The 26,574-nt window shown below is 55.6% G+C and overlaps 1 protein-coding gene across 25 annotated transcripts in view; it reads right to left on the bottom strand.

The window, feature by feature from the left end:
* The window catches only part of NCOR2 (nuclear receptor corepressor 2), a 226,408-nt gene that overhangs the window by 53,704 nt on the left and 146,130 nt on the right, over positions 1-26,574 (bottom strand). For 14 of the 25 annotated variants that reach the window (XM_074554206.1, XM_074554221.1, XM_074554222.1 and 11 more), the window contains 7 exons: positions 25,933-26,120; positions 24,403-24,499; positions 21,904-22,082; positions 18,653-18,707; positions 16,437-16,535; positions 2,194-2,315; positions 1,168-1,340 (listed from right to left, as the gene is read on the bottom strand). In XM_074554206.1, the coding sequence (XP_074410307.1) occupies positions 1,168-1,340; positions 2,194-2,315; positions 16,437-16,535; positions 18,653-18,707; positions 21,904-22,082; positions 24,403-24,499; positions 25,933-26,120 (913 nt within the window). Of the gene's footprint in view, positions 1-1,167; positions 1,341-2,193; positions 2,316-6,535; positions 6,716-16,436; positions 16,536-18,652; positions 18,708-21,903; positions 22,083-24,402; positions 24,500-25,932; positions 26,121-26,574 lie in introns of those variants that run through there. The other 11 variants (XM_074554218.1, XM_074554228.1, XM_074554227.1 and 8 more) reach the window with 7 other exon arrangements.

Here is a 26,574-nt window from a genome sequence, read left to right as displayed (position 1 = left end):
ATTGATCCATTCCTTTTTCCCAATTTAACATGGTCTAAAGGCTTTCCTCTGTGTTTGCAGTGAAGTTTATCAAGGACTCTGAGATATCAGGATAAAAAATCCCATCTAAGTTACTGGCATTATCTGCTGCTTCTCTGCAGCGCTGCTGAACAAGTTGGAGGGAGAGAGCAGGGCTCTGTTGTGCTGGGGACTATTTATATCGCCTGTATGAAAACAGAGCGCTCGCAATCAAGGCTTCAGCCAGTTGTCAGCAGAGAACAGGGAGGCGAAACACCTCCGCGTGATTTATGGCACATGGAACAGCACAAGCCAGAAACTGCAGAGCAAGGGATCTGAGAGGAGTCACCCTGCTTTTATTTTTACCTGCCTTAGGTAGCACAGCAATAATTCTGTACTTTGACAGAATAGAATATATAGGAATATCAGCCAAATTCCTTGATGCATTGGCTTCTGCAAGTCAATACATGAGCCTGCTCCCTGGGGTGGCAACTAGTGATGCTGCAGGTGCCAGAGGCAGATGTGCCCAGTGTGGGGCTGTGCATGCTGCCATGAATTCCCATCTACCCAAGGCTAGCATGGCAGGGCTATGGCCACACTGTGGGCTGGTGTAGGGCCTGGATGCCACGGTACAGGCATGGATGGAAATGGACCGGCCCAATGCCCAAGGCCAAGGAGGAGCAGATCCCACAGGGTGCAGCTGCTCAGGCTCCAGACAAATTTGAAAACAGAGCAGGTAGGAGAAGTAGCAGAGACCCAGGAGGGCAGAGCAGGGTCCCATGCAGACGTTGAGGGGACTGGGAAGCCGAAGGAGCTGCAAAGGGAATCAGCTCCAAGTGCAGGAGGGACAAAACTTTGCCAAAGCACTGCTAAAACTGAAGGCTTCCCTTTTTCTGTTTTGCAACACTTTCCCTCTGAGGCCATAAAACGCACGAACACTCAGCCAGGAAAGCCTGGGCTTGCAAATGCCCCCACTTATTCTGGTGAACCACACTGAGCAATCCACTTGACAGAGACAAACATCACTGCTACTCCCCAGAAAGAAGCATTTCACAAAGGATTTCCCTCTTCTGCGAGCGGGGAGCAGAGCAGGCTGACGTCCCATCCCAGCCCAATGGACACCCCAAAAGCCCAGCCCAGGGCAGGGTGCCCTCGTGCCCTGGCACGTACCCAGCTCGGCACTCTGCTGTGGCGTGGCTGCCTCCTCGTTGTTGGCCTCGTTGGCCATGGAGCGGGTGATGCGGCCCTTGCGCCGGCCCTGGCTGTTGGCGGTTTTGCGGCCCTTGGACGTGACCGTTTCCTTCTCATCGTTGTCTTCTCCGGACGTGTCGTCGTTCTTGTCCCTGCAAAAACAGGGAGAGAAGGGAAAAAAAATAAAATGTTGTTTGGTTGGTCTGATTTTTAGGTCAAGCAATTATTTCTCTGCACGTGTCTGGGGATTTTTCTTTTTGTTGTTGGTTTTTTAGGGGGGCAGGTCTGCAGTTTTTTTGCAGACGCAGGCTCTTTTCCTGGCTGGGATTGGCAGTGGGGTGATTTGTGGTGGGGTTTTCTTTCTGCAGCTGGCTGCAGCTCCACCACCAAGTGCACGCAGAGACCTGACGGAGACAGGTTTAATACCAGACCATTCAAATTCATCCCTGCCTCCTCCTCATTTATCTTCCTGAAAGGGACCTGCTGGTAAATGTCTTTGCAGCCTAGATATAATGAAGCCAGATGTTCTTTTAAAGCAAGCATTAAGCCCATTACAGATAGCGAGCGGTCTGCGTGCCAACCTTCCCCTGCCACGGCGCTGATGCTCGGTGTGAGGGAGGCTGGGCTGGCTGGAGCTCTGCATCTGGGAGTGCTCACGGTGACATCAATAACACCAAAGGTGAAATGCTGTGCTCCGCTGCCCCCGGATTGCTCCTCCGGCTCCCAGAGGCTCTCGTAACAACAGAACAAGCTGGAGGATCACAGGAGCTTTGCAGATTGATTGGGTTGATATAAAAAACCCCCATATCGTGTTGCTTTCCCAGTTTGGGAGCAGCAGGAAGAGGAATGAGGAGGAGGATCTGCCTTTCCCTCCCTGCAGAGGAGGTGAGTGGGCACACACAGTCCTGCACGGGGTCAGGCAGCCTGGACTGCGCTGCATCCCATCACCACATCCCACCAGTGCACCCCAGCCCACTGGAACCAGGCAGGGAGGGCTGTCCTTACTTTGTCAGTTCTTCTTTGTCATTTTCTGCTTCCTGCTTGTCTTCCTCCTTCTCTCCCTCCTTCTCTTTTTCTTTCTCTTTTTCATCTTTCTCCTCTTGGCTGCTCCGGGGCATTTGCTGCTGCTGCAAAACAAAGGACATAAAATAAACCAAGCCCTCACTGCTGAGGCGGACACAGGGCAGCACCTGGGCCAACCCAAACAAGTGCTGTGAAACAATGCTGGGGGCAAGTGGCCAAGAGGAAAGAGCTGCAGGCAGAGGGTGCAGGCAGGGCACTGCTGGAGGCCACAGGGGCTGAGGTCTCCTTTCCAGGGGGATCAGAGGTAGCTCAGGATCAGGCATGGCAGCTGCACTCTGGCTCCTATTCTAGGCAGTGGGACAGCCCCAGCTGCTCCCCTGGGGACAGGCAACAAGCAAGGATCTGATGTGGGGGTAAAGCAGGGAGGTGAGAACTACCCTCCTGCTCTGGCTAGGTGATTTGCAGCCAGTGGATGGCATTTTGCTGGAGCATGAAGGAGACAGGGCACCAGTGACACCCCGAGGCTCAGCAATACCAACACTCCTGATCTTTTCCCAAGTGTCTGACCCAGCCCATGGGGAATGTTTGTGACTGTGTAGCACCAAGCAGGGAAGGTGCCCTCTCTGCCCTCTCTTTAGCACCTGGCACCTTCAGCAGAGCCCAACCACCCCAACGCCTCTGCTGCTGCTCAGGCCAAAGGCACTGTAGTACCCCAGGGAGGGACACAGGGATTATTATAGCTCTGGATTTTGTTTCAACAGCTGCAGGAAGGAGGTTGCTGGGGAGGCCTGGTTCCCCTGACCTCCCTTCCCTCTGGTGACCAGCAAACGAGAGGAGTTGAATAGAGAAGTAGAAATTAGAGACGGAAATGATTTATTAAACCATCCTGCTCCTGGCTAATGCAAGGCTGCCTGCTCCAGGAAACCCACCCGGGCTCACCCAGCCCCTGCCCAGCCTGCAGGGCTTCCACCACCCCCTTGGGAAAGGGTTTGGTGATGTAATGGGCAGTAAAATGGCCTTAACATGGATTTATCAGCAGAAGGTGGCTGGTCTGGCTGGCATACAGCCATACAGCAAGTACTGATGAGGTGTCCTCACATCCCCAGAGCCAGCAGGGCTGGCCTGGTCCCACTGCAGAACTGGGAGGCTGCTTCAAACACGGGCAAACCCAGCAGCAGCACTGGGTACAAGCAGAGCTCTTATACCCCATGGGCCGGTGCTAAAATCAGAACCATGGAGCTGTCAAATGGAGCAGTTTAACGAGAAAACTGCTGATTCCTTCAGGCCCTGGTTGAACAAACTCTTTAAAACCCATGCACAGCCATCACTGAAACCCCAGTGACTTTCAGTTCCTCCTTGTACAGGGGGAGGCAGCTGTGCCATCGGGACCCTGGCACGCCTGGGCAGCCCCTGGAGCAGCTCTGCACACGTGCAGAACACAACTGCAATGCATCAGCTCACACTCCTGCTGCTCTGGGAATTGCTCCGTGGGATGTCAGGCTGGGAGGTCCCAGGGGAGAGGGAGTCAGGAAACAGTTGGGATGAGCACTCGGTTGCTTTTGAATTTCCAAAGTCCACAGATCACTAAGGCCTGGGGAACAGGCTGTCTCATGCAGCAAGTGAGCAAGGGAAGTGTCATCCCCATTACTGGGCATTGCCCTGTCAGCCCCAAACTGGGGGAGGAGGAGGGCAGGGGACAAGTTGGAGCAGAAGGTGGGGAAGCCTGCAGTGGCTGCAGAGGGGCAAAGGGCATCCATCATGTGCACTTCCCTGAACTCTCTGACTCTGAGTCACTCCATGGTGAACCCTGAGCGCGGGTTCAGCCCAGACTGACACCCCTGAGGTGAGGGCTGTGACCTCCAAGGCAGCAGGACAGGCTCTGCCCAGCCCTGGCCATCATCACCCACCTTGCCAAAGGCTTTGGCAAGGGAGGGGGAGCCCACATGAGTTTCCCAGTATTTCTTCCACCCAATTGAAAATATTTTCTTTTGAGGGATGGGGGAAATCCTGCACCCCAGAAATCCCAGCTCTCCTTCAGATTTAAACCCAGCTGTGACCACACAAGTACCTGTCCCAGCTTCAGGCTGGGGTGAGCATCAAAGAAAGGTTCAACATCACCCTATCCTGTCTCTATACTTGTCTGAACTAGGGGGCTGCCAGCCTGGGCAGCCATCACAGCTTTTCCCCATGGAATGGCAGTGATGCCAAGGAGCTCCCTCTACCAGCCTGCAAACACAGGGAGAGATGAGAGCGGCCTTGGTGGCTCATGCAGCAACACAGGTGCTCCCCTGCAGAGACATCTGCCAAGCTTTGGCATGATCAGGATGGGCAAACCCCACTGGGCTGGCTTCAGTGGGCCACTGCACATCCCTCTCCTCCTGAACGTTTCAAGCCCAGCCTGGTAGGACATCAAATCAAGGTTCCTCCCAGTGCAGAGGCACATCTCAATCCAAGGTTGCCCTCTAGTGATTGCCCTGCTCTGACCACGGCCGGGTGCCCGATGCCAGGAGCGAGAGCCAGGTGGGAAAAGCACCCTGCACCCAGCAGGACAGACAGGACAGGTCTCACCTGTCAGCCAGGTGAAATACGTGAAATGGACAGCAGCATCATCACCATCAGGCCATGGTGGGAAAACTGACCCAGCTCCACCCAAGGCTGTGCTCATGTCCTCATCTGAGGGAAGGCTCCCAGCCAAATGCTGATCTGAACCCTGGCAAGCCCACAGCGATGGCTTATCTCCTGTACTGGAGCTTGGCTGCAGAGCAGGGCACCTGCCAAACTCCCCAGGAAACGCCTCTGCTCATGAGCGTCCCCCTTACATCACACCAGGGGTACCTGCTGGGCTGGAAGCTGTGGGGCTGCACCGAGCACCCAGCCCTGGGTGGGGAGCAGGGACCCTGGGGTGCTGAACGGAGCCATTTCAGAGCTCAGCCACAAACGGCACACACAGACAGAACCATCCCCAGTGATGGACCACGGCAGCTGCCCCAGCCCATCCTCGCCCTGTGCTCCACCCCAAACCGGCCCTGGAGCCGGGCCATGCCGTGGCACAGCGGTGGGAAGGCAGCGCCGGGAGCCCCCGGGCCGGCCGGTCCCCGCTGCCGGCGCTGCCCCCGCCGTGTGTGGGGAGGCTATTCTTAGTGCTGGACACGGACCAGCTCGGGATGATTCAAGGGACGGGACGCCATCCCAAAGCGTGACGGGCCAGGAAATGCTTCCCCAATTACCAGCTGATGTTTCCCTGTGATTCACACCGCCCAGGCTAGAGGTGGACTGGCAGGTGGGTCAGCCCTCAGCGGAACCTCCAAAGGCCGGCACCAAAACTGCCCAGCCCCCGGCTAGCTCAAACTTAAACCTCTCTCTACCTACATCTCTGCCACCCTGGGGATGAGGCACGCCGCTTCCCAGAGGTAAGCCAGGTACGTGCTGCCCCCCTTGCACAAGAGAGCCAAGGGATGTGCCCGAGGCCAGGGAAGATGCCTGTGGCAGAGGGCAGGGCTGGCCCTCCCTCCCAGGTCAGACGCTCTAAGCCCGGACCGCCCTTCCTCCGCCTCAGCATCGCTGCTGCTTGTTTTTGCTGCCGACGCATCCTGTTTATTTAAAAAGGCCCCGGGACAAAATCGGACGCGGGACGCGTGAGCAGAGGCCGACCCTGCCCCGGCTCCGGGGGGACAGGCGGCCTCCCCCGCTCGCTGCGCTGCGGCCCGAGCCGCTCGGTAATTACAAACACCTGCTCACCTCTGCCCCGCGGTCCCGCCGGGCCCGGAGCAGCTGGGGCGGCGCAGAGCGCTGCCAGCTCTCCCGGGAACAGCGCGTCCCGGGCCCGGGGCCCGCCGCAGGCACGCATGGGCTCCCGCAGCGCCCGGCTCGGCCCGCCCGGCTCCTCCGGGCACGGCACCGCCAGCTCCGCCACCATAAAGCTCCGTCTCCAAGCGCACGTTCGGGGCACGGCGGCTTCCAGGTAGGAGCCGGGCACGGACGGGCTGACCCTGCTGAGAACGGACCGACTTGCCGCGGGTCCTGACAGCGGGACGCGCCGGGAGAAAGCCCTGGCGAGGAAGAGGTGCAGCTCCTCCCACTCTGTTTACTTCCTCTGCCGAGGCACTGCCTGCTCCTGGAAGCGGGACGGAGGGCAGGAGGAGGTGGGGGAAGCAGCTCCCCACCTTGGCCCTCCCCAGCCCCGCCGGAGGCGCCCGAGCCGGTGGCACAGACACGGCGAAAGCGGCCAGAAAGCCCTCGGCAGGCGGCAGCGCCTCCGGAGCGCCCCGCTCGCACGCTCCCGGGAGCTCCGGCCCCTCATCGCCCCCAGTCCCCCGTCACTCACCTCCCCGCTCCCCGGCTCCCGCGAGCGGCCGGTCCCCGACAGCCCCATGGGCAGCTCCCGGCCCCTGCTCACCGCCCAGCCATCCGGGCGCGCTGTGCCTTACGTTCTCCGGCTCTGAAGGCTTCCTGACGATTTGCATAGTTAAGCCGTAAACTAACCACAACATTCCTCTTATGATTTTGCAATCTGCTGGAATAACGTGGTCGCTCTAAGTCGAGCGATGAATCATCATCTATAAACCACAGCTCTCGTCACCGGGGCTCTCAGTGCTGGCTGCAGCCTGCGTGATTAATCCGCCAGGATGCCAAGCTTAACCTACAGTGCAGGGCTATTTATTTTCCAAACTTGCAAGCCTCCGGAAAACGACGGCCGCTGCCTTCCCCATCCCCTTTGTGGCGAGATGCCCCAGGCTGTGGCAGGGGACCAGAAACAAGAGACCTCCCCTGTAGCCCGCAGGACATCCCAGCGTTAACCACTGGACTGTGCACCTTGCAACTGAGGCACCCACGCCCTCCCCCGGCTCCCCCTCACTCCTTGTGCCACAGCACCCTCAAAACATGCACCAAAACATCACTTTTGCCAGCAGGGATGAGCTCATCCCTGGCAGTCCAGTTCCTGAATCAGAACTACCAGCTCCTGCCACCCCGTCTACATCACCTGCTGCTGGATTTGCTAGTGGAGAACCAGGTCATGGTGGTGGCACTGAGAGAGAGCCCAAGAGCCCCTGGGGCTGGCATCTTCTCCCTCCCACACCAGGTTTCAAAGGTTTCAAAGCCAGAGCGGCTGCATGGGAGATGCCATTTGGTTGCCAGCAGATGCATCACGTCCCCTGCCATCATTACAGTGCCCTGGGCTCTTACAGGAGATGGAACCACCAGCTCCTGTTTGTCCCTTAAATCAGTCGGGAGCGAGCCTGTGCACCCTGGTGCAGAGGGAGCTGTGCATGCCAGCCTGAGCTGCAAGGCACATGGTTTTGGTGCCACTCAAGCTCGTTCCCAGCTACTGCAGGCAGCGAGCTCCGGGTTTTGTTTAAAGCGGCTCTGCACCCTTGCCACAGTCTCACTGCGGCAGCGCAGGGACTCGTGCCAACCCTCTCCCCGGCATGTCACACCAGAGTCTGCCTTGACAGGGACTTTGGAGGGAGCTGCATCCCACCAGCATGAGCCCCATCCCCTCTGGCAGCTGGGAGCACCCACTCGGCTGTGCCGCCTCTCCCACGTGCAGGGCACCAGCTCTTCACTCCTCCGGCGTGTGACTTCAGATCAATGGCATTTATGATGTTCTCTGGGGCACTCAGCTGCAGAGCAGGCTCAGGCCAAGGTCATTGCACGCAATCAGGGAGTTGCAAATTAAAACCAGCTCAAGATAAGCTGAAGACAAAAGGCCAATGCTAGGCTGGCCAAGAACGCCTGGGGTTTGCTTTGCTGCTTCTCCAGGAGCCCCAGCACAGCTGCCATGGCCGTGGGCACACATGGGTGCCTGATGGCATCACCCTGAACATCCCACGGGGTCCAGAACTGGCACCATGGGGCAGGATGCTCCATGCTCTGTGCAGCACAGCCAGCAGGACTCGGCACTTGGCTCTTACCCCCATCCCCAGCCCCACAGATTCTCTGCAGGCCATCTTTGCCGGGAATAGGGCTGCCTATTCCTGTCCTCTCTCTGCCACCTATATCTGTTGTTCCACCTGCTTTCAATCTCTGCCCCTGGCAGGTCACCTCAGTGAGAGCCAGGGCAGGGACTTGGCCACAGAGCACCCTCAGCACCAGCCTCCCTGTTAGCCACCACGCTGCCCAGGCACCCCAAGTGCCCATGGAGTTTCCCTCCTTGCCGGTGCCACAGCAGAGGTAGAAGCACCCACCTCTGAGGTTTGATACTGCACAGCCACTGCAAGCACTGCTCCCCACATATCCCCACCACCTCGCGAGGCAGGCTGGACACACCGCTCAGGATGGATGGCTCAGAAATACATTTGTGTGTCATGACACCGACTGGCAGGGCCTGGAGGCACTGCTGCAGTGGTCTGGAAGGCCTCAGGGCTGGCTGCCACCCACGGCCACGCAGCCTGGCTTCTCACGGCCGCGCGCGGCACCCTCCGCTCCTGGGAGAAACCACAAAGCAAAACAAGCCCTGCCAAAACAACAACGGGGGGAAGAGGAATGTCTGCCGGCAACACAGCTTTGATTGCTTGTGTCCCAGGGCTGGGTTTGATGCTGTTGGCTGTGGAAGCAAGTCAAAAAAAAAAAAAAAAAAAAAATCAAAGGGCCAGGCTCGGATTTCATAAGAATGATAGAGAGCGTGGGGATCACTCGGTGCGGCTCACACTGTGACAGCTCTGAGCTGGGCTGCTCCTCTAGCAGCAAACAGCCACCTCTGCAACACAGTCAGCACATGGCAGGGATGGAGAACACCGAGGCTGTGCCCACCCAGGGTCCCAGGAGACGTGGACAGGCCCTGTGCACACTCACCAGCACAGCACAGGCCACAAAATACAGCCAGTGACAGCAGGAAAGCACTCACAGCTGCAGCCAGGCTGCCCTGCCATGCCATGGCAAAGCCCTGTGCCATCTCCCAGGCTGCTGGCCCTGGAGCAAGCAGGGTCCTGGGGGCATGCAGCACGTCAGGGGCAAGGAGAGGGGCTGGCAAGGGGACTGGAGTCATGCTGGACCCTGCATCACTTGGCAGGCCACAGGACAAGCATGTCCGGGTGCACTCACCCGAGTGTGGGCTCATCTTGGGCAGCACTGGGAGCCTGCTGGGCACTGGAACCGTCCAGGCAGGGCCCTGTGTGGTACAGCCCAGCACCACTGGGACTGCTGCCCTCCCACCACTCACTCTGTGATACCACAGAAGCACTGAAGTGATTTTTACAGGACCCTGCTCACCAGATCCTTCCTTGCACCACTGAGGGCTTTTCCATAAGAGGAAATGTTTCTTTTCTGGGTCGCTGCTGAGTTTTTAAAAAAGTGATTTGATTGCTTGTGAAGGGAAAAATGACCCGCAGGGAAGAGAGAGCAGAGTGTTTGGAAGCAGTGGAGATGAGCCCCGCTCTGTCCCAGGCAGGGAACACGTGTTTTCTCTTCCCTGTGGTTTGCCTTGCCCTGCTCCCCCCTGCTCACAGCCCCCCAGCCACACGCCGACCCCTCTCCAAGCCCTGCCAACACAGGAAGGTGCCAGGTCAGCAGTTTGTGGGATGCAGAGCAGCATCCACACACACCACAAACAACCAGGGGCAAAGCAAGCCCTGTATCCTTGTAGAAACAGATTTCTGGGATTTTCAGCTGTGCCTGCTTCAGGAAGCAATTTAGCAATGACATGACCTATTTCCCATCCATTCCTAGTCAAACCAGGATCACAACAACAGCTAAAACAACTCATCCCAAAATCCAACCGCACTGAAGACGCTGCAGGTCCCTCACTGGGATCAGCAAAGCCCAGCCTGGACCCCAGACCCTGCCCCAGAAGTACTCACGTGGGCAGGGGTGTGGAGGAGCTCTCTCTGCGAGGATACATCCACCTGCTGCTGGAGAAACACCAGCCCAAACCTGGGGGCCAGCTGGAATGGGGTCACCTCACCCAAGTGACTCCTGTGTCACTGCTACCTGCAGATGTGATCAAGCAGCACAGAAGAGCCCAGCTGTGAGCGCCAAAGGGTCCATGAGCAGCCTGTGCTGGTGGCTGTGTGTCCCTGCCTGCTGATGCCTGTCCCTGCTCTGAGCCCACAACCCTCCCTGCTGTCCCTGCACTGTCACCAGCCCACGCGGGGACCTGGGGACCAAGCAGCCACCCTCCCGTGGCAACGCATCCTCTGATTCTTTTCCCAAATATGGCCATGTCACTCTCATTAAATCACCCCCAAAACTGCAGCTGGGATTTCAGGAATGCAAGTTTCCATTGTGTTTGCCCGACTGTGCTGCCTGGAGGGGTGGCAGGGCTGCAGGAAGGCTGCTGCACCCTTGTGAGGGGGGAACAGGCACAATGGACCTTATAGGATACACCTGGGGGAGCAACAGGAGTCCAGACTGAAAGAACAGGTGCCAAGGGGGGGTTACAGAATCAATCCTAACTCGAGCATCAACTGTGTGTCACACCTCATCCACCTGCTGGGCAGGCATCCCAACATAAACCTCCCTGGTGGCCACAGGTTTAAAGAGTGACAGCCTGCACTGAGCACCCAGGGGACAAACGCTCTGTGAGATGTTTCCTCCTATGAGGCCACACTTGAGCAGGACCAGGACCACAGGGTCTGACCAAGTTCACTTCCCATGGATCCTGGAGCCTCAGTCTGATTTCCTGGGCCATCAGCAGCCCTGTCACACTGCAGATTTGTCCAGAAAACGAGCCAAATTCAAGCCCTTTTGCATCCCAGCAGTGACATTCCACTGGCAGAAGATGAACCCATGCCCCAATACTGACATCCCTGGCATCATTCCCAACCAGGCAACCTCCCTCACAGACCGCCCCTGCTCATCCACAGATAATTTCAGTGCTGTTTTAGATACAACGCTCCAGTCAGCACAGCTTTAAGTACCTGCAGAATAATTTCTTGGTATTTGTGGCACAAAGTTTACTGGCCACATCCAGGGCTGTGTCTGTACGATGTGCTGCATGATTAAACCAGAGTTTTGTGACAAGTATATCCCTGAGTCTGGAAGAGAAGTTGTCAAACCCTTTATCACTAATGAGGAGCTGCTCCCTGGACTGATGAAGATCAAATGGTTCCCAGAAACAAGGATCATTCCTCTCATTAGCTGCTGTGGTTACCGGAGTGGGAGCACTTGCACAATTTACAGAGTTAGAACAGTTTGCTGAGCTCCGGATCTGATCCCTGGGGAGGGAGGAGAGGCACTGGCATGGCAAGGCTGGAGCAGGGCAGGAGATGTGCTCCAGCACTGGGGACAGGGTGCAGGGAGCCCTGGAGCCGTGGGCAGGCACTATCTGGAACCCCAAACCCTGCCAGCCCCTGCTAGTGCGACAGGGCTGCTGGTGGCCAGGGAAACCTGCTTGGCCAGGCTTTTCCTAATGCTCTGGGACCCATGTGATATCAAACCTGGCCAGATCCTGCTGGGACGGTGCTTCTGCCAAAAAAGTAAGCGGGCTGTTTATAAAAATCTGGGTTGGGGCTGTTTATCCTCGTTGGTGAGGGGAATGGTTTGTGTTCGGGGAGGGCGGGACAGACGGCGGGACGGATAATTCGATTTGGGTTTTGGCAGGGGATGGGGAAGAGGGTGGGCCTGGGAAAGGCTGTCGGGGCTGGCAGGGGACCGCAGGGGCCCGGCCAGGTCACACCGTGGGTCCCCGCCCTGCCGGCACGGCTCTGGCACCGCTCTCGGCGCGGAAGGGGGGTCGGGGCGGCTCCACTCCCCCGAGGCCGCGAGTGAGTCCTCGAAAGTGTCGGCACTGACACACGGCCTTTGGCCAGGGAACGTCTGACAGCGCTGCGAGGGGCTGGCGTCACGCTCTGTCCGGCGGCTGCGTCCCTGCACCGTGACTTCATCCCCTCTGAGTCATCCCCAGGGCGGGCAGGCGGCTCCTCCAGCCGCCCGTGGTCCTGCTGCGACAGACTGACCCTACCGACAGACTGACCCATCATCCCACTGCTGACAGACTGACCCTACCGACAGACTGACCCTACCGACAGACTGACCCATGGTCCTGCTGCCGACAGACTGACACTGCCGACAGACTGACCCATCATCCCACTGCCGACAGACTGACCCTACCGACAGACTGACCCATGGTCCTGCTGCCGACAGACTGACCCATGGTCCCCCTACCGACAGACTGACCCTGCCGACAGACTGACCCATCATCCCACTGCCGACAGACTGACCCTACCGACAGGCTGACCCTACCGACAGACTGACCCATGGTCCTGCTGCGACAGACTGACCCATCATCCCACTGCTGACAGACTGACCCTACCGACAGACTGACCCTACCGACAGACTGACCCATCACCCCACTGCTGACAGACTGACCCTACTGACAGACTGACCCTACCGACAGACTGACCCATGGTCCTGCTGCTGACAGACTGACCCTACCAACAGACTGACCCATGGTCCTGCTGAGAGACTGACCCATTGACAGCTTTGCCCGGTGGAATGGTCGCCCAGCTGCCCATCACAGCAGTGTGTGGCAGATGATGGCTTTTGCCCCCCAAGGAATTCACTGGCAGGAAGAGTATCTGGCACGCTGCAGCTGCTCCGCTACCACAAGGGCAATGTTGCTCCAAAATCAATGCAAATCTACTCTGGAATAAAAAAATCTCACACTCCAAATGGAATTATGTGGAAGTAGAGTCACTTTCCTTCCAGCCCGGTTTGAGCCCAACACTTGTGTTCCCACAGCTTCCTAAAGAATGAAGCACACGGTCAATTTCTGTGTCCCTGCTACAGAATTTAGAGGTTTCACAGAGACACTGAAATGCCCAGAAGAGTGACTGCCACAGGCCTGAGTTGTATGGACACATCAACACAAGGGTTTGTCATTACAAGCTCATGCAAATTTATGCCTATCACTGTACACTGACTATTGGATCAGACTATTTTACCACGGCACAAATTCTTTTTTTGTTTTTCAGCGTGAAACGACGAGGAAGCAATTTCTCTTCCTATCAATTCCCCCCCTCACAGGGTTATACTGCCTTTCCATACACAAACACAGGATTATTTTAGAAATATCTTAATCTCAGGAGCCTCAATATCACGCATCATGACCCATTGGATGTGGTACTTCCACTGAGCAGTGCCATGGAAGGCGGAGTGCTGGAGCATCCTGCTCGGAGTGGGCGGCTGCTCCGTTTTCTGACAAACTGGAAGTGGAATCATGTGAAGTCCCTGCTCTTGGCAGGAGATTTTTAGCAGTAAGTAGCAGCTTTATGAGGAATATCCTTTGCCAGGGGACCATCAGCCAGGGAGCAGTGGGATTCTTATTTTTTAATGGACTTTTAATAAGTAGGCCACAAAGATAGTCTTGACACAGAGAAGCTTTTTTCTCTGTGTAATTATCTCCCCTTCGCTCTCAAGCTCCCTGCAGCCTCCAACAGCAAATAAGACCACCAACCTCTGTGTGAGAAAAGGAGCAAGAAAGCAGCATAGAGCCACTTGAAATGCTCTTTGTAGCAGATCTCATCCGCTCTCCTCTCATCTGATACAAAAAACCAACCTCTCCTCCCCTCCTCTAAATTAATTAAAGCTCAGCTTTTGGTGTTTAACTACTTGAACCCTTACCAGCAGGAAAGTATGTGCTCAGAGCATGGGCAATGCTGGGAACACGATGCCATGCCTCCATGTGCTGCAGGAAGGCTGTCCACAATTCTGTCTCCTCCCTGCACACTGCCCATCCCTGGGTGTCCTCTGTCCCTCATCCTGTCACATCTCTGGCTGCTGACAGTGGGCAGGTAATGGCAGAGCTGGCAGTGCCATGTCAACTCAGTGCTGCTGCTCCTCAGTCCCCACTCCTCACCAGGCCACAGGGAAAACTGAATGAGGGATCTGCACAGGGTTCCAAACAGTCCAGGACCCCTTGGGCACAAGCAGGGTGCTGGCTGAGCCTTTGGGACAGGTTACTCCCAAATGAGCACTCCTGTAGCACAGGCAGAATGTGAGCTGCTTCTGGAAAGATTCACAGAGCAAAATGCCACCAGGAGCATCCCTCCATTGCAGCCAGTACCTGACCGCTCCCATGATGGTCTGTGCAGGCACACACTGACCCACTCTGGTGTGGGGAAGCAGATCCCATCAGCACCACACTCAGGGGAGACCCCAGCTCCTGAAGAGGTGCAAAGGAGATGCCTCACTGCCCCCCACCAGCTTTAACAACATATTCATCCCTTTATCACCTTAAAATGCCACCCTAAAACGAGTCTGTCCGCAGCAGAGCCTTCCTCTGCAGCAGCATGCCCTTCCCTCTTCCAGCACTCTCCTCGTGCAGTCTTGCAGGAAAAGGATGCAAATACTAGAGGTATCAGGAAAAGGATGCAAATACTAGAGGTATCACAGCACAAAGTGTGAATTTCAAAACCCCCCAAGATCTCTGTGGGAGAGCTGCTCCAGGCTGAATGCAGCAGCTGCTGTTCTGCACCTCTCTCCTACTGTGAATCATGCAGCCAGTCCTTGGCTCTTAAAGCTCGTCTGAACATCCCACCTTCCACCTGAGCATCCAACAGCAATGGGAAATATTCCCTGTGTCGCTTCCTCCCAGACTCAGGGGGGCTCCTCTTTCAAAATCAGCGACGTTCTGGCTGAGGTCTGCTCCAGGGGAGGTGCAAATTGTTCCCTCTGGTGCCATTCCTACTTGCAAAAACAGTCCTACAGGCGATGAAGCAAGTCCCTGCTTCTGAAGGCTGGCACTGAGCACGGCTCCAAAGGGCAGCACACGTCCCCATGCTCAGGATGGATCATGTGGCTTTAAAGCTTCGTGGGAAATGCTGCAACTAGTGACGCTTTGGGTAATTTCAAACCCCAAAACACAAACAGTCCCTGCTGGGTGCAGGATGGGCAGGTCTGTGGCTGCTGGGGTAGGTAGGCAGATGCAGAGCAAAGCCTCTCACTCTCCACATTTGCTCAATTTAACACTGAAACCAGAATGAGCTGTGCTAAATGTCTCCACCGCTAACAAGAAACAAATGTGGCCTCATGTTCTAGTTGCTGTGATCTAACAAAACAGACCATGGTAAACACTATAAAAATGTACTGGAGGGAACCACCCTGTGTTTGCTGGGAGAGGGACTGGATCATCTAATAGGGCTTCATCCATCTCTAATGTCTCTGAAAAAAAGAAGGGAAAATTGGGCCCTGTCCATGACATTTGTCATGTGCTAGCTATTCTGATGTCTTAATGCTGCAGAAATCAAACTGGAGTGAGGCTACCTATCTGCTTCCCAATCAGGATCTAGGCCCAAGTGCTGCTTTTTATGGCCATGCAGCGTGAAGATCTGCTGATGTCAGTGGTGTCACGGGCCAGGCCAGTTTTTCCATCCTTATTCCCACATTATCTGGAGAGACAGTCCCTTTGTGGCTGACTCATTCTCCTTGTGACATGAATAATCCCTCACTTCACGGACCTGGGGATCCACCAGCAGGACCTGCCTCTGGCTGCAAGCACTCATGGGGATAAGGCACCTTTCCCAAAGATTGGCACTTATCTCTTCCTGGGTATCATGGTATCAGCAGCAACACTGCCAAGGTCTTGTGTAGATCTGTATCTTGGCCATGGTAAGGGCTGACTCAGTCACCTGCCCCCAGGCACCTCGTGGTGCCCTGGAATCTGCTCTGCCCTTAAACAAAGGCTTAAGGGTCTCCACTAGCTTTAGTGCCACATCTGCCAGCCCCACAGGAGACCCCCAAGGGGATCTTGGACACCGTTTGACACTTCAGATGGATTTGTATACTTCTGCTCAGGTGTCACTCCCATCAAAGTCATTTTCCTCCCACATCTTTACCTATAGGAAGAGCCCTGTCAGGCTCTGCAAGGCAGGAGCCCCACCCAGCTCTCAGGAGCCCTGTCACCATTGTCACCTCAGCTGCCATCTCCAGAGAATGAGAGACACACACCCCACCTGGTTCTAGCACAGAGCTCAGGCTGCATAGGAACCCCGTGCTACTGACACACAGCCATGTTTTCCACAGTCACTCCATCCCCTTTTCTAAGCATCTTGGATTTGTTTGGTTTTTTTAAAGACACCGTGGCCTTGGCATGGTGATGGACAAACACCAACTGCCATTAAACAGCACGTTCTGAAATAGCACAACCACAACCCACCACAGCCTGCAAGCAGTATCTCCATGCGAGGAGGGGGCAAAGCACCGTTTTAGGGGGCTCAGACAAAGTGCTGCAGCTCCTTGCTCAGCCTGACAGATGAGCTGAGCCTTCCTCACCCTCCTCCAGCCCTTACCTGGCTCTTCCCGCGCCGCCGGTAATTCCTCCTCACGAGGTTCTTGTAATTCTCATTCTTCTTGGTCAGGTAGTAATAGAGGACACAGTCAGCCACCGTCTGCAATGACAGAAGCACGTCAGGGAACACAAGGTCCTGGCCTCGTGTGCTGCTGGTGGGGCACAGACTTCAGGAGCAGCGTTCAGAACTGGTCACCACCAGGTCCCTGCTGCTCCTGAGCACCTGCAGCCCAACAGCCTCCCCACAGCTCCCTCCCCAGGGCTCCCAGAGCAGCTGGACAAGGGGACAGTGCTGTCCTGGTAAAGAGGCTCAGCCCTTCAAGGACAGAGCAGGGCGGTCCTGCAGGCATACGGAGATGGGGTGCTGAGCAGAGATCACCCCGGGCTGGAGGCAAAGCAGGGCTGACCCCAGGTGACCGCGGCAAGCAGAGGCAGAAGAAGGAGCTGCCTGTCAGCCTGTGTGAGGTTACAGGAGGCACAACCTGCCACAGCACTGTCAGCTGCTGTTACTTCCAGCCGCTAAGCTCGCTGGCTCGAGCGCGCGCGACTCTGCTGGGGCAAACTGAGATCCCAGGAGCTGCCGTCCCTACTCCAGTGGCTGGCTCCACAAACACCACCACAGACTGGGCACCTCAGGAAAACCAGGAGTCACAGCCAGCACACATCCTGCCCCTGAACAGCACAAAGTGTGCCAGGCTGGGAGGAGTCCTGTGCTGAACAGGGTGGGCACCTCAACGCCAGCCTTGGGCTACACCTTCACATTCAGGATCAGTGGCTTCATAGAAAAATAATCCCACAGATCCATCCTGCCACGAGTCCTCAGCAGCTTGGGGCAGCTGTGTGTGCCCGGGGGCTGTGCTCACCCCATCCCTCTGCAATGGCGGAGCCATTTGCAAAAACAGATTGCAACTTTTAAAGTGTTAATTGGATCTCTTTCTAATTTAGCCCTGATTATACACACACACACACGCGAACACAAAAACTTACAGTCATCTGTTCCAAGGGCTAAGATCACTATTTTTTTATAATGCAATTTAAAAATCTATTAATTCATTACATTGAGCCATACTTTGCATCTCTCTCCAACAGGATAATGGATGTGTTCTGTATCATAATTACAGCCTGATTTACAAACGAGTACAAATAAAATTAGAAGACATTTTACAGCTTGGAACACAGACTGGATTGTGAGCATCATCCAAGTCCCACCACTTTCAGCTTTATCGAGTGAGAAAGGATGAGGAGCTTGGGATCTTACAGCAGCAGCAGCAGCATGAGGGGGCTGCTGGCCTTCCTTGCTCCTCTGGACAGGAAGGTCAAGGTCTTATAAATTATTTCCCCAGCCTGAGTTACGAGGAGTCAGAGAATAATTTAGGCTGGAAGTGACCTCTGCAGGCTGTCCCCTGAGAGCAGAATGGTTCCCTCAGAGTGAGTGGACACTGTGTGTATGAAACTCTGCATGAGGTGGCCAGAGGATGCAAATAACTAAAAGGACCAGAGAAGCAGCGGCTTTCAAATGTTTCTTGCTCAGGAGAGCATTCAAGTGATGGACATAGCTGTGTTTTTAGGCTGGGTTTGTCCAGGATCTGCTCATATGGTCTGTCAGGTCTTCCTGTAGGTAGGAAGGTAACTGGCCTTGCTCAGAATGGGACAAGAGACTCATTCCTCTCTCAGGTCTTTCTTTTCCTCAAACCTTTCTTCCATCAGCCCAATTAACAGCAAAAACAAAAAGTCCAAGCAGCACAACACACGAGGTCTGGGAAAGGTCAGGCAGTTCCTGTGAACAACTCTTCCTAGCACCAAGGGGAGCTGTGTGTGCTTTCTTTCAGGACACCCACCAGAACTGCCGCATGAAATGGGACCCAGTCCACCCTCACAAACCCCTCTGTCCCTGAACAAAGAGACCCCTCCGGTCTGTGCTGGGCAGCTGGGTGCCCACCCGCTGTGTGCCAGCCTGGCTGGTGCAGAATGCCTCGGGGGGAAGCAAAGCAGCTCCAGGCAGATGACGGGGTGGCTGCGCCGCCCCCGCGCCAGGCTGGCTGCGTTCGCACCTCCCGAGCTCCCGCAGCTGACTCAGCCCCGGCTCTGCAGGCGCCCGTCTGGACCCTGCCCTGAGCCACCACCACCACCACCCACAGGTGCTCAGCATCTGCTGGCAGCTCCAGCACCGAGGGACGGCAGGAGAGGCAGCGCGACTGAGGTCAGAGCCAGGCTTACCTTCCTGTCCAGGAAGGATGCGATCAGGCCGAAGTTCTTCGGGTGCTGCATGAACCTGCAGAGCGAGAGGGACAGGGTTACTGTGGGTGCTGGCCCTGACCCCCTCACAGCTGGGCTGCCGTGCCCTGCGTGCCCAGAGCAGCAAGGCCAGCTCCCAGAGGGACTCTGGGCTTTGAGAAAATATTTGTCTGCTGCTCAGCTTCCCAGAAAGACAGGAACTTTAAATTTAGCCCAGTGGGGCTGGGCTGCTTGGGAACTTCGATGTGAAAATGTTCATCAATGTGGGAGAGGAAAGGGCGGCTGGAAGTGCTGGAGAGCTGCTCATCACCCTGCTCGACCCCATGGCCACCCAAGCCTGTACCAAGAGCAGGCACACCTGGAAAAGACCTCAGGATCTGGCAAGGAAAGGGTGAGGAATTGCCAACACACCCCACATCGTGGCCATGGGTGGCCCTGGTGCTGAGCAGGACCCCAAGCCCTGCTGGGCTGCTGGGAGCAGCTGTAAAGGACAGGAAGGGAAACCCAAACCCCGGGAGGAAGCACAGAGCTGCCACACTGCTGAGCTGCTCAGGAGATGCCCAGTGGCACAGCAGCTCTGACAAACACCACCTCATGCCCAGCAAAGGGAAGAGCTGTCAGCAAGCTCCCCCCGGCTCTGGCAGCCCGGGGGGGCACACTGCCTGCTCGGGGGAAGCTCAGAGATCCCTCCTCCACCAAATCCTGTGCCTGGCTGGTGTGGAAGCACCTTGGCAGGAGGTGCTGCTGGCAGCACAGTTAACCAATGCACTGCCAAAGCACGGACAGCCCGGTGAGTGGTGACTCTGTGCCAGGAGAGGTGGCCACCAGCACGGGCTCTGCCCCAGGGAGCTGAGCAGGCAGGGAGAGCCACGTTCAGCACGTGCAGCTCTGCCAGCTCCCAGGAAATGACAGCTCTGTGCCCTGGGGAAATGGATCAAGGCAAAAGGTGGGAGAGCTGTGGTGTGGGTGGAACATGGGCAGGACATGGTGAGGAGCTCACGTCTCCAGCCCTGCCAGTGACTCCCCTGGGGCACCTGGCACAGCTCTCTCCTGCTTTTGCTGCTCTGTCCCAATGGAGTCAAGGCACTGAGCTGAGCTCAGGGAGGGCCTGACCAACTCCAGCCATGCAGCAGGACATGGGTGTCGTCACCCATGTTGATGCAGAACTCCCATGTGGTTTGGGGGGCACTGCAAGATCCCTGTCACCATAACTGGTCACCAGAACAAAAAAGAAACCAGAAATGCTAGGGGGGACAAAAAAAAAAAAAAAAAAAAAAAGAAGAAAGCAAACCAGACAGGCTGCTCAGACAGCCTGGGGTGAGGGCACACAGAGCCAGAGCTGGCTCCTCACTCTGCACACAGCACAAACCCTAGGCTGACCACAGACAGAGTTTTCAATGATGCTAACACACTGCTGGGGCAATGCAGATAACAATCCACTCCTTTTCATGGGCCAGGCCATCTCCCCATAATGAGAGGTGGATGCTGCATTCTCCCACTGCCCAGCACAACACAGCCTCCATGCCTGAGCAGCACCCTGCTCCTTCAGCAGCAAACCACAGCTTCCCTGGGAGTAGGCCAGCAATGGGCTCTCAGCAGAGACCTGAAATCCTGCCCAGAAGCAAATCAAATCAGGTTCTTCCTCGTGGTTATGTTCTGACAGCTAAAATAGTTCAGACCTGGAGCTTGTCAGCCTTGCCTGTTTACTCCAAGAGCCCTGCCAACTGAACAAAAGGTTGAACCAAGTTTTCCTGGTCTCAGGAGGAGGCCAGCTCGAGGTCACGATCACGGATGACACAACTCCAGTTCACCTTAAAAACCCAGGCCAGAAGCTGCAGCACAGCAGGCAGCTGGGCTAGCAGCACGCCAGGCTGGGGGAGAGCTGGGACAGGGCTCCCTGCACCCTCCTTACAGCTCCTGAGTACCCAACCTCCCCAAATGAGCTTGGTGAGAGCCCTGAAACCCTGCTGTACTCCTGCCTGGAGCCCTGCATCACCCCCAGTGATGACACAGAATGCACTGTGCACTGCAGGATGCACACACTGGGTGTGGATTCCTCCAGCCCCATTAGGCAGGCACAGCCCTGCCATTAGAGACCAAGTAATTAGTCTTTGCGTCATTTGTGGCAAGCCTGGCTGTTTGGAGTGGCACATTTTAAGGCTAATTAGCAATGAGGATTCTCCTCTATCAAAGGCTTGGAGCTGGTTTGTTTGTTTTGTTCTTTTTTGGTCCATCTTGGCAATTAATTATTTCAGCTGCAAACAGGAGTCCTGACAAGCAGGAGGAGGAGGAGGAGGGATCCTGGACACAGAGAGGCTTCCAGCATGGCTGGAAATCCCTGGAGCCATCCCCTGGTTGTCCAGAGGCCAGACCAAGTGGTGCTGCTCAGGACAATGTGGTCCTGGTGTATCCATGCACCTCCATGTCCCTCAGGTCCATAGCAGGGAGCTCCAGCAGAGCTCATCCCACTGGGAGCTGAACTCCAGCTCTGTTTTCACAGCACACTGGGGGCACCAGGGAGACTCCAGTCCTCCATGCAAACACACCTGGGTCCCCACTGGGCTATGGGATAGAGGGGAGTCTGGATATGAGACCAAGCTGAGCACCCACATCTTGGCTGACAGCACAGTGGTACCCAGGGAAGGAATCAGTGACTCCCCAAGTGATCTCAGTTGATAGAACCAAGCTGTTCTCAAGCACTGCTTGCAAACAGGAGCAAGCACCACAGCCAGAGTCTGCACGTGTGTGATGTGGGAATGCATCCATGGAAACAGCAGCCGGTGGCAAATCCTGCAGACAGCAGGATGGAGCACTGGGGGAGAGCACCAGCTGGGAGCTGCAGCCTGAGGGGGGGTCTACATAAGGGGCTTGGATGCTGACAGCCCCAAAAATCCCCTGGACACACAGTGCCCAAAGGACAGCATGAAAATCCAGAAAGGCAATGTGAATGGAGTGTTGGGTTTATCTGGTGTTATCTTTAAATTGGCTGATACAACAGGGAATGCAAAAGGTGAAAAAGTTCCTGTTCTTAACCCTGCCATGAGCAGCAGCTTTCCACCCCAACCACACACCAAGGCCTGAAGTTTCTGTGCAGAAGCATCACCAGGTTCAAGGTAACACAGCAACTCAGGCTGTGTCTGTGGGGGACCAGCCAAGCACTTGGGACATCCCTGCAGGGATCCCGCCCGCGCTCCCCGGGGCTGCACACACAGAGCTGAGGGGGCTGCACTCACTTTTCCCGGAAGGTCTCCTTCTCCTGCTCGCTCCACATGTTCATCACCTGCCTGTCCTTGTAGACCTTCATGGGGTCATCCATGAGGCCGTTCATGTTGATGAATTTGATGCGCTGCTGGTCGGCATCATAGAGCATGGGCGGGATGACGGCGAGCTGGCGCATCTGCTTCTCCAGGTTCTTGGGGGAAAGCACACACAACAGCTGGTCAGCACCGCGGGCCCACGGGGGATGCAGGGGACAGATGTTCCAGAGGAAAAGGACAGGAGGAGGAACAGGAGAATTCAAAAGCAAGCACTAGACAGCTTTATTGCCGGAGTAATTGTAAATTAAACGCTGAAAGAGGCTATCGCTGTCAGCCAGGAAACAATTAATCTTTCATTTTGGAATAAAAAGCTTCAAGATCCTGTGTGGAAATGTCTGACTTAAGTGAGTCCTGACCATTATGAGAAACAAGTCAAAGCAGCGGTGGCACAGGGAATGCCAACCCCCTCCCAGCCTCCTAAAGCCCCTTTCCAACTGTGAGGGAAGTGGGCCAGCTCTGCAAAGCTTTCTGAAAAGGTGGGCACAGGCAGACATCATGTTTCCCTTCCACAGGAATCGTTCCAGGAGGTTTCACATGTCACTGAAATGAGGCTGTCATTCCTTAATGCAACACCCTGGGACATATTCTGATGCCTTTACTCCATCCTATGGAGCACAAAGTTCATCCAAAGCCCCAGCTGCACACCAGGACAGGACAGACTGGGCACACTGGTTCCCTTAAGTACTTGCAACAGAGAGGCCAATGTGATGTCTCATTTGTGCTGTGTTCTGCTCAAATGCCAGGACTGTCCCTTTGGCTGAGCTGCTGGTGATCCCCTGGCACAGATCCACCTGTGGGGATAAAGGGATGCTCTGGCCACCCCCTTTCAATTGCACCATCAGTCTGAGTCTCCCTGTCACCTGGGATGTCACTGCTCAAACTCCAACCCTTGACCCAGGAAGGCCAGGTCTCAGGTGCTGCTGTTTTCATTTACAGCCACATAGATGCTGGTTCCTGGGAGAACAGCCATGGCCAACTCCTCCAAAGAGCTGCTGACTCCAGCCTGCCCAGTGCTGCTCTGCTTCCCTGCTGTGCCTGATCAGACCCAACCTGCTCCTCTCCTCCTCCTAAAGCACATCTCTCTGCAGATATGGACATTTCAACACATGATCACCTTCATCCTCACTAGGACACCTCCTGTTCAGAAACTGGCTGCTCCAGATGCCTCCTCATGGTGGGAGGGGAGAAACAGCTCTCAGCTGAGCATCAGCCTGGGTACCTGCAGACTGTCCCTGCTGACAGGAGAAGCCCCTGTGCAGAGCAGAGAGGATGCTGTGGGAGCACTGCCCACAGCTAAGGGCACAATGGGGTGCTGGGTGCTGCCACTACACCCCACCAGCCAGACCCCTCTCCTCTCCAGCAACGTGCTGGGGCAGAGAGCTGGCCCTGCTGCCAGAGATGCTCCCCAGCTCTCACCTCCCTGCTCCTTCCAACCCTGTGGAAGAGCTGGAAGCTCTTAAGGTCTCCTCTAGGACAAGCAAAGCAGATTTGGGGCTCAGCAGGAGGCTGTTGGGGTGGAGTTTAGCAGGACACTGTGCAGGGGATGGAGGGGATCAGCTAACCCTCCTCCTGGCCAGCACCTCTGCAGGGCTGTGAAATTCCCCTCTGTTTCCAAGACCCGTGTCCTCCATGCTGTCACCTTAACTGGCTCAGAGCAAAGTGCCTGGGATCCCAGAGAGGGATCAGCCGTGGAGCACAGGCAGCAAACATCCCAGCTATTGCTGGGCAAGGGCTGCTCTCCCCTCCCAAACATGATCCATTCACTGCAGCTCGCCTCTGTGCCAAGAGTGGAACCCTTGTGAAACCAGATCCAAACGAAGCCGAGGTCACAGGGATGTTTCAAGATGAATGGAGCACTCCCAGAAGATGTGGGCCAACTGGCTCATGTACAAACCATTCATTCCATAGGATTCCCCTGTGTCAAGTCACACAGCCCATTCAAAACAAAACCAAACAGAAAAACCCCTCCACCCAGCAGCCTGGGTGCTGGCTCCCTGCCCTTCCCCTTCCCATCTTCACTTCCAGTACAAACCACAGCCAGGAGCTGTTTGTGGGGTGCTACCCAGGATGAGCAGCACACTGGGGTTTCAGGCCCCTAAGAGACAGCCAAATCCTCATAAACCCAACCTACTGGCCACCAGCTCCATGTTTTGCTCTGGCACAACCATTGCACAGCTCCATTATATCTCTCACATGGCTGGGAAGATGCTGATGTGTATTAAATAAACATCTGACTTTGGATCCTATCCACAAAGTGTTTGTCATCACAACAACCTCCCCAACCTCAGTGGGACCTAAATTTAGTGGGATTTGGCACAGGACTTCTCTGTGTGACCTGCCAGTCCTGTCTTGGCCTCCTCAGAGCAGACAGAGTGAGGGGGAAGAGGAGGAGGAGGAAGGGGAAGCTGCTCTCACCTCTTGCTCCGAGAGCCCGTCGATGATCTCGGACACCTCGTGCTCGCTGCGCGCAGCCGACATGGAGAGCCCGCCACTGCCCCTCTGTCCTACCCTGCTGGGAAAGGGCAGTGACACTCTCAGGCACTGATGCTCCACTTCATAACCAGCAAACCATGTTCAAGACCATTCTGACCTCCAGAACAGCCATATCCCAACATCCCACCCAGGCCACCCCGTCCCACACTGTGGGAAAGGCACCTGCGTTTGGGGCTCACAGGTCAAGAGCCTCAAAGCCACTTTCCTTACCTGTGTCAGCTTCCTGGACTGCTAGAACACAAGGACATTTCATGCCCAACCACACCCTCCCTCCACATTTTCCCCTGCTCACCCCACCACAGCAATGGCACAAAGGTGTTGGTGTCAGCACTGTGCCACCACATCTGGTTTGCAAAATGCTGTGGGAAGTTTTAAATCAAACCCATCCACTGACATCGTCCCCTTATAGCAACAGCCACACATGCCAAGGAATTACAACTTTTCTTATGTATCAGGTAAAAAATTAAAGCATTTCTCAGTACCATTTCTCCCTTTCTCTTTCAGGCAAATAAAGCCATCAGTTAGGAAGTTTGGACCCACCCAGTTGTTAGTGGGGCACAAGGATGGGATGCTGGCAGAAGGGTTTAGGTTTTCTGCATATCAGGTGACCCCAGGCAAGGTGCCAGGGCTGAAATGGGAAGGACAGGGAGTTTTCAGCAAAAAGGGTGGAGATCGTGAAATCGAGTCTTCTCCTGGCAGAAAACAACGTGACCTCAATTGCACTTCCAAGGAAGAAAATGGACAGGGGGTGGGAGAGACAGGGGACGTCCCTTCCAGCGAGACATTTTGCTCCCTTCATGTTGTCTGTGGTCATTCCAACAACCTCTGCAGATGTTTCTGCTCCCATCAAAGCACGTGCATGTAATAAATGATCAATGTGACCAAATGCACCTGCAAGTTTTGTACATCTTAATCTGGGCACAGCAGTGAGGCAGGAATTAGGCCGGCACAGGGGAGCTACCCCTGGCCCTGATGTGGCCAGCTGGGAGATCAGCAGCCAGACTGACAGGCAGTCTCATTGCTGACATTTTTTGCTCCTTTTGGCTCTGTGCTGAGCCACCATGGGGAAAAAGCAGCAAGGGAGAGGATTTGAACCTTTGAGTTAAAGGACTGAAGCCTTTTGCATTTTCCAAGCTCTGCCACGCTAGCTGGTGCTGTTCTTGGACGTGGTGTGGTGTGATAGCCTTTTGTAATTTAGTTGTTTTCATTACTTAAGGAGAAGGCTTGCTTGTGGTATTGGCCTCACTTTTCCTGTCCTTTTGTACTGGGAAGAGTTTATCATAGATAGAAACTGGGGAAAAAGCAGCAAGACTTGTCTGTCTGTCTGCCTTTAACTGGAGAGGGAGAAAAGGCACCGAGAGCCGCCCCAGCCCGCTCCTCCCACTACCAAACCCACACCCGTTCCCAAAGAGAAAAGAAAGGCTGTCTGATACCAGCTCAGCCCCTTCCTACCGCTTCTCCTCTAACCTCTGCATGCGCTCTTGCAGCTCGCGTTGCTTGCGGATCTCCGGGAATTGCTTCTCATAGTACTCGCGCACTTTGCTCTCCTTGGCACGCCGCCGAGGGTTGTTCTCTATGCGCTCCACTTTCTTTTCCCAGGCCTCCATCAGCTGGTCATAGCGCTGGCAAAACTTCTGCTCCTGAAAGGGCAGAGCGAGAGAGGGAGCTCAGAGATGTGCCTGGGTAGGGCAACTCCTCCAGGCCTTGCCCTCGATGGCTGCTCAGGCTGAGCGTGAGTCATGTTGCTTAAAGAAATACAATTTATTGGGACATGGACGTGCCCCAGGGCCTGGGGCCAACCCAAGGGTGAATTCTCAAAACAGGCCATCAGGTACCCTCAGGCTCTTTCCCTCCAGACCCAACGCGTTTGGTGGCACCAGGACTCTTACCCAGCGTGGCTCAGCCCACCCCTCACATCTGCACATCTCACTGAGCATCCTCTGGCCCAGCAGGTGCTTGGTTCAGCAGCCAAAGGCCTGTGCTGGGGAGGAGCCCCTGCTCCACACCCCAGCAGAGAGCAAGGGGCCTGCCTGAGGCCACTGCACAAGGAAGGACTGAGACACGGCACAGGGGGCAGCAGAGGTGGTCTCCACT

Source organism: Zonotrichia albicollis, chromosome 18 (assembly GCF_047830755.1).
Source record: "Zonotrichia albicollis isolate bZonAlb1 chromosome 18, bZonAlb1.hap1, whole genome shotgun sequence".
In the NCBI taxonomy this organism is placed as follows: domain Eukaryota; kingdom Metazoa; phylum Chordata; class Aves; order Passeriformes; family Passerellidae; genus Zonotrichia; species Zonotrichia albicollis.
This window is presented reverse-complemented; position numbering and strand designations above follow the sequence as displayed.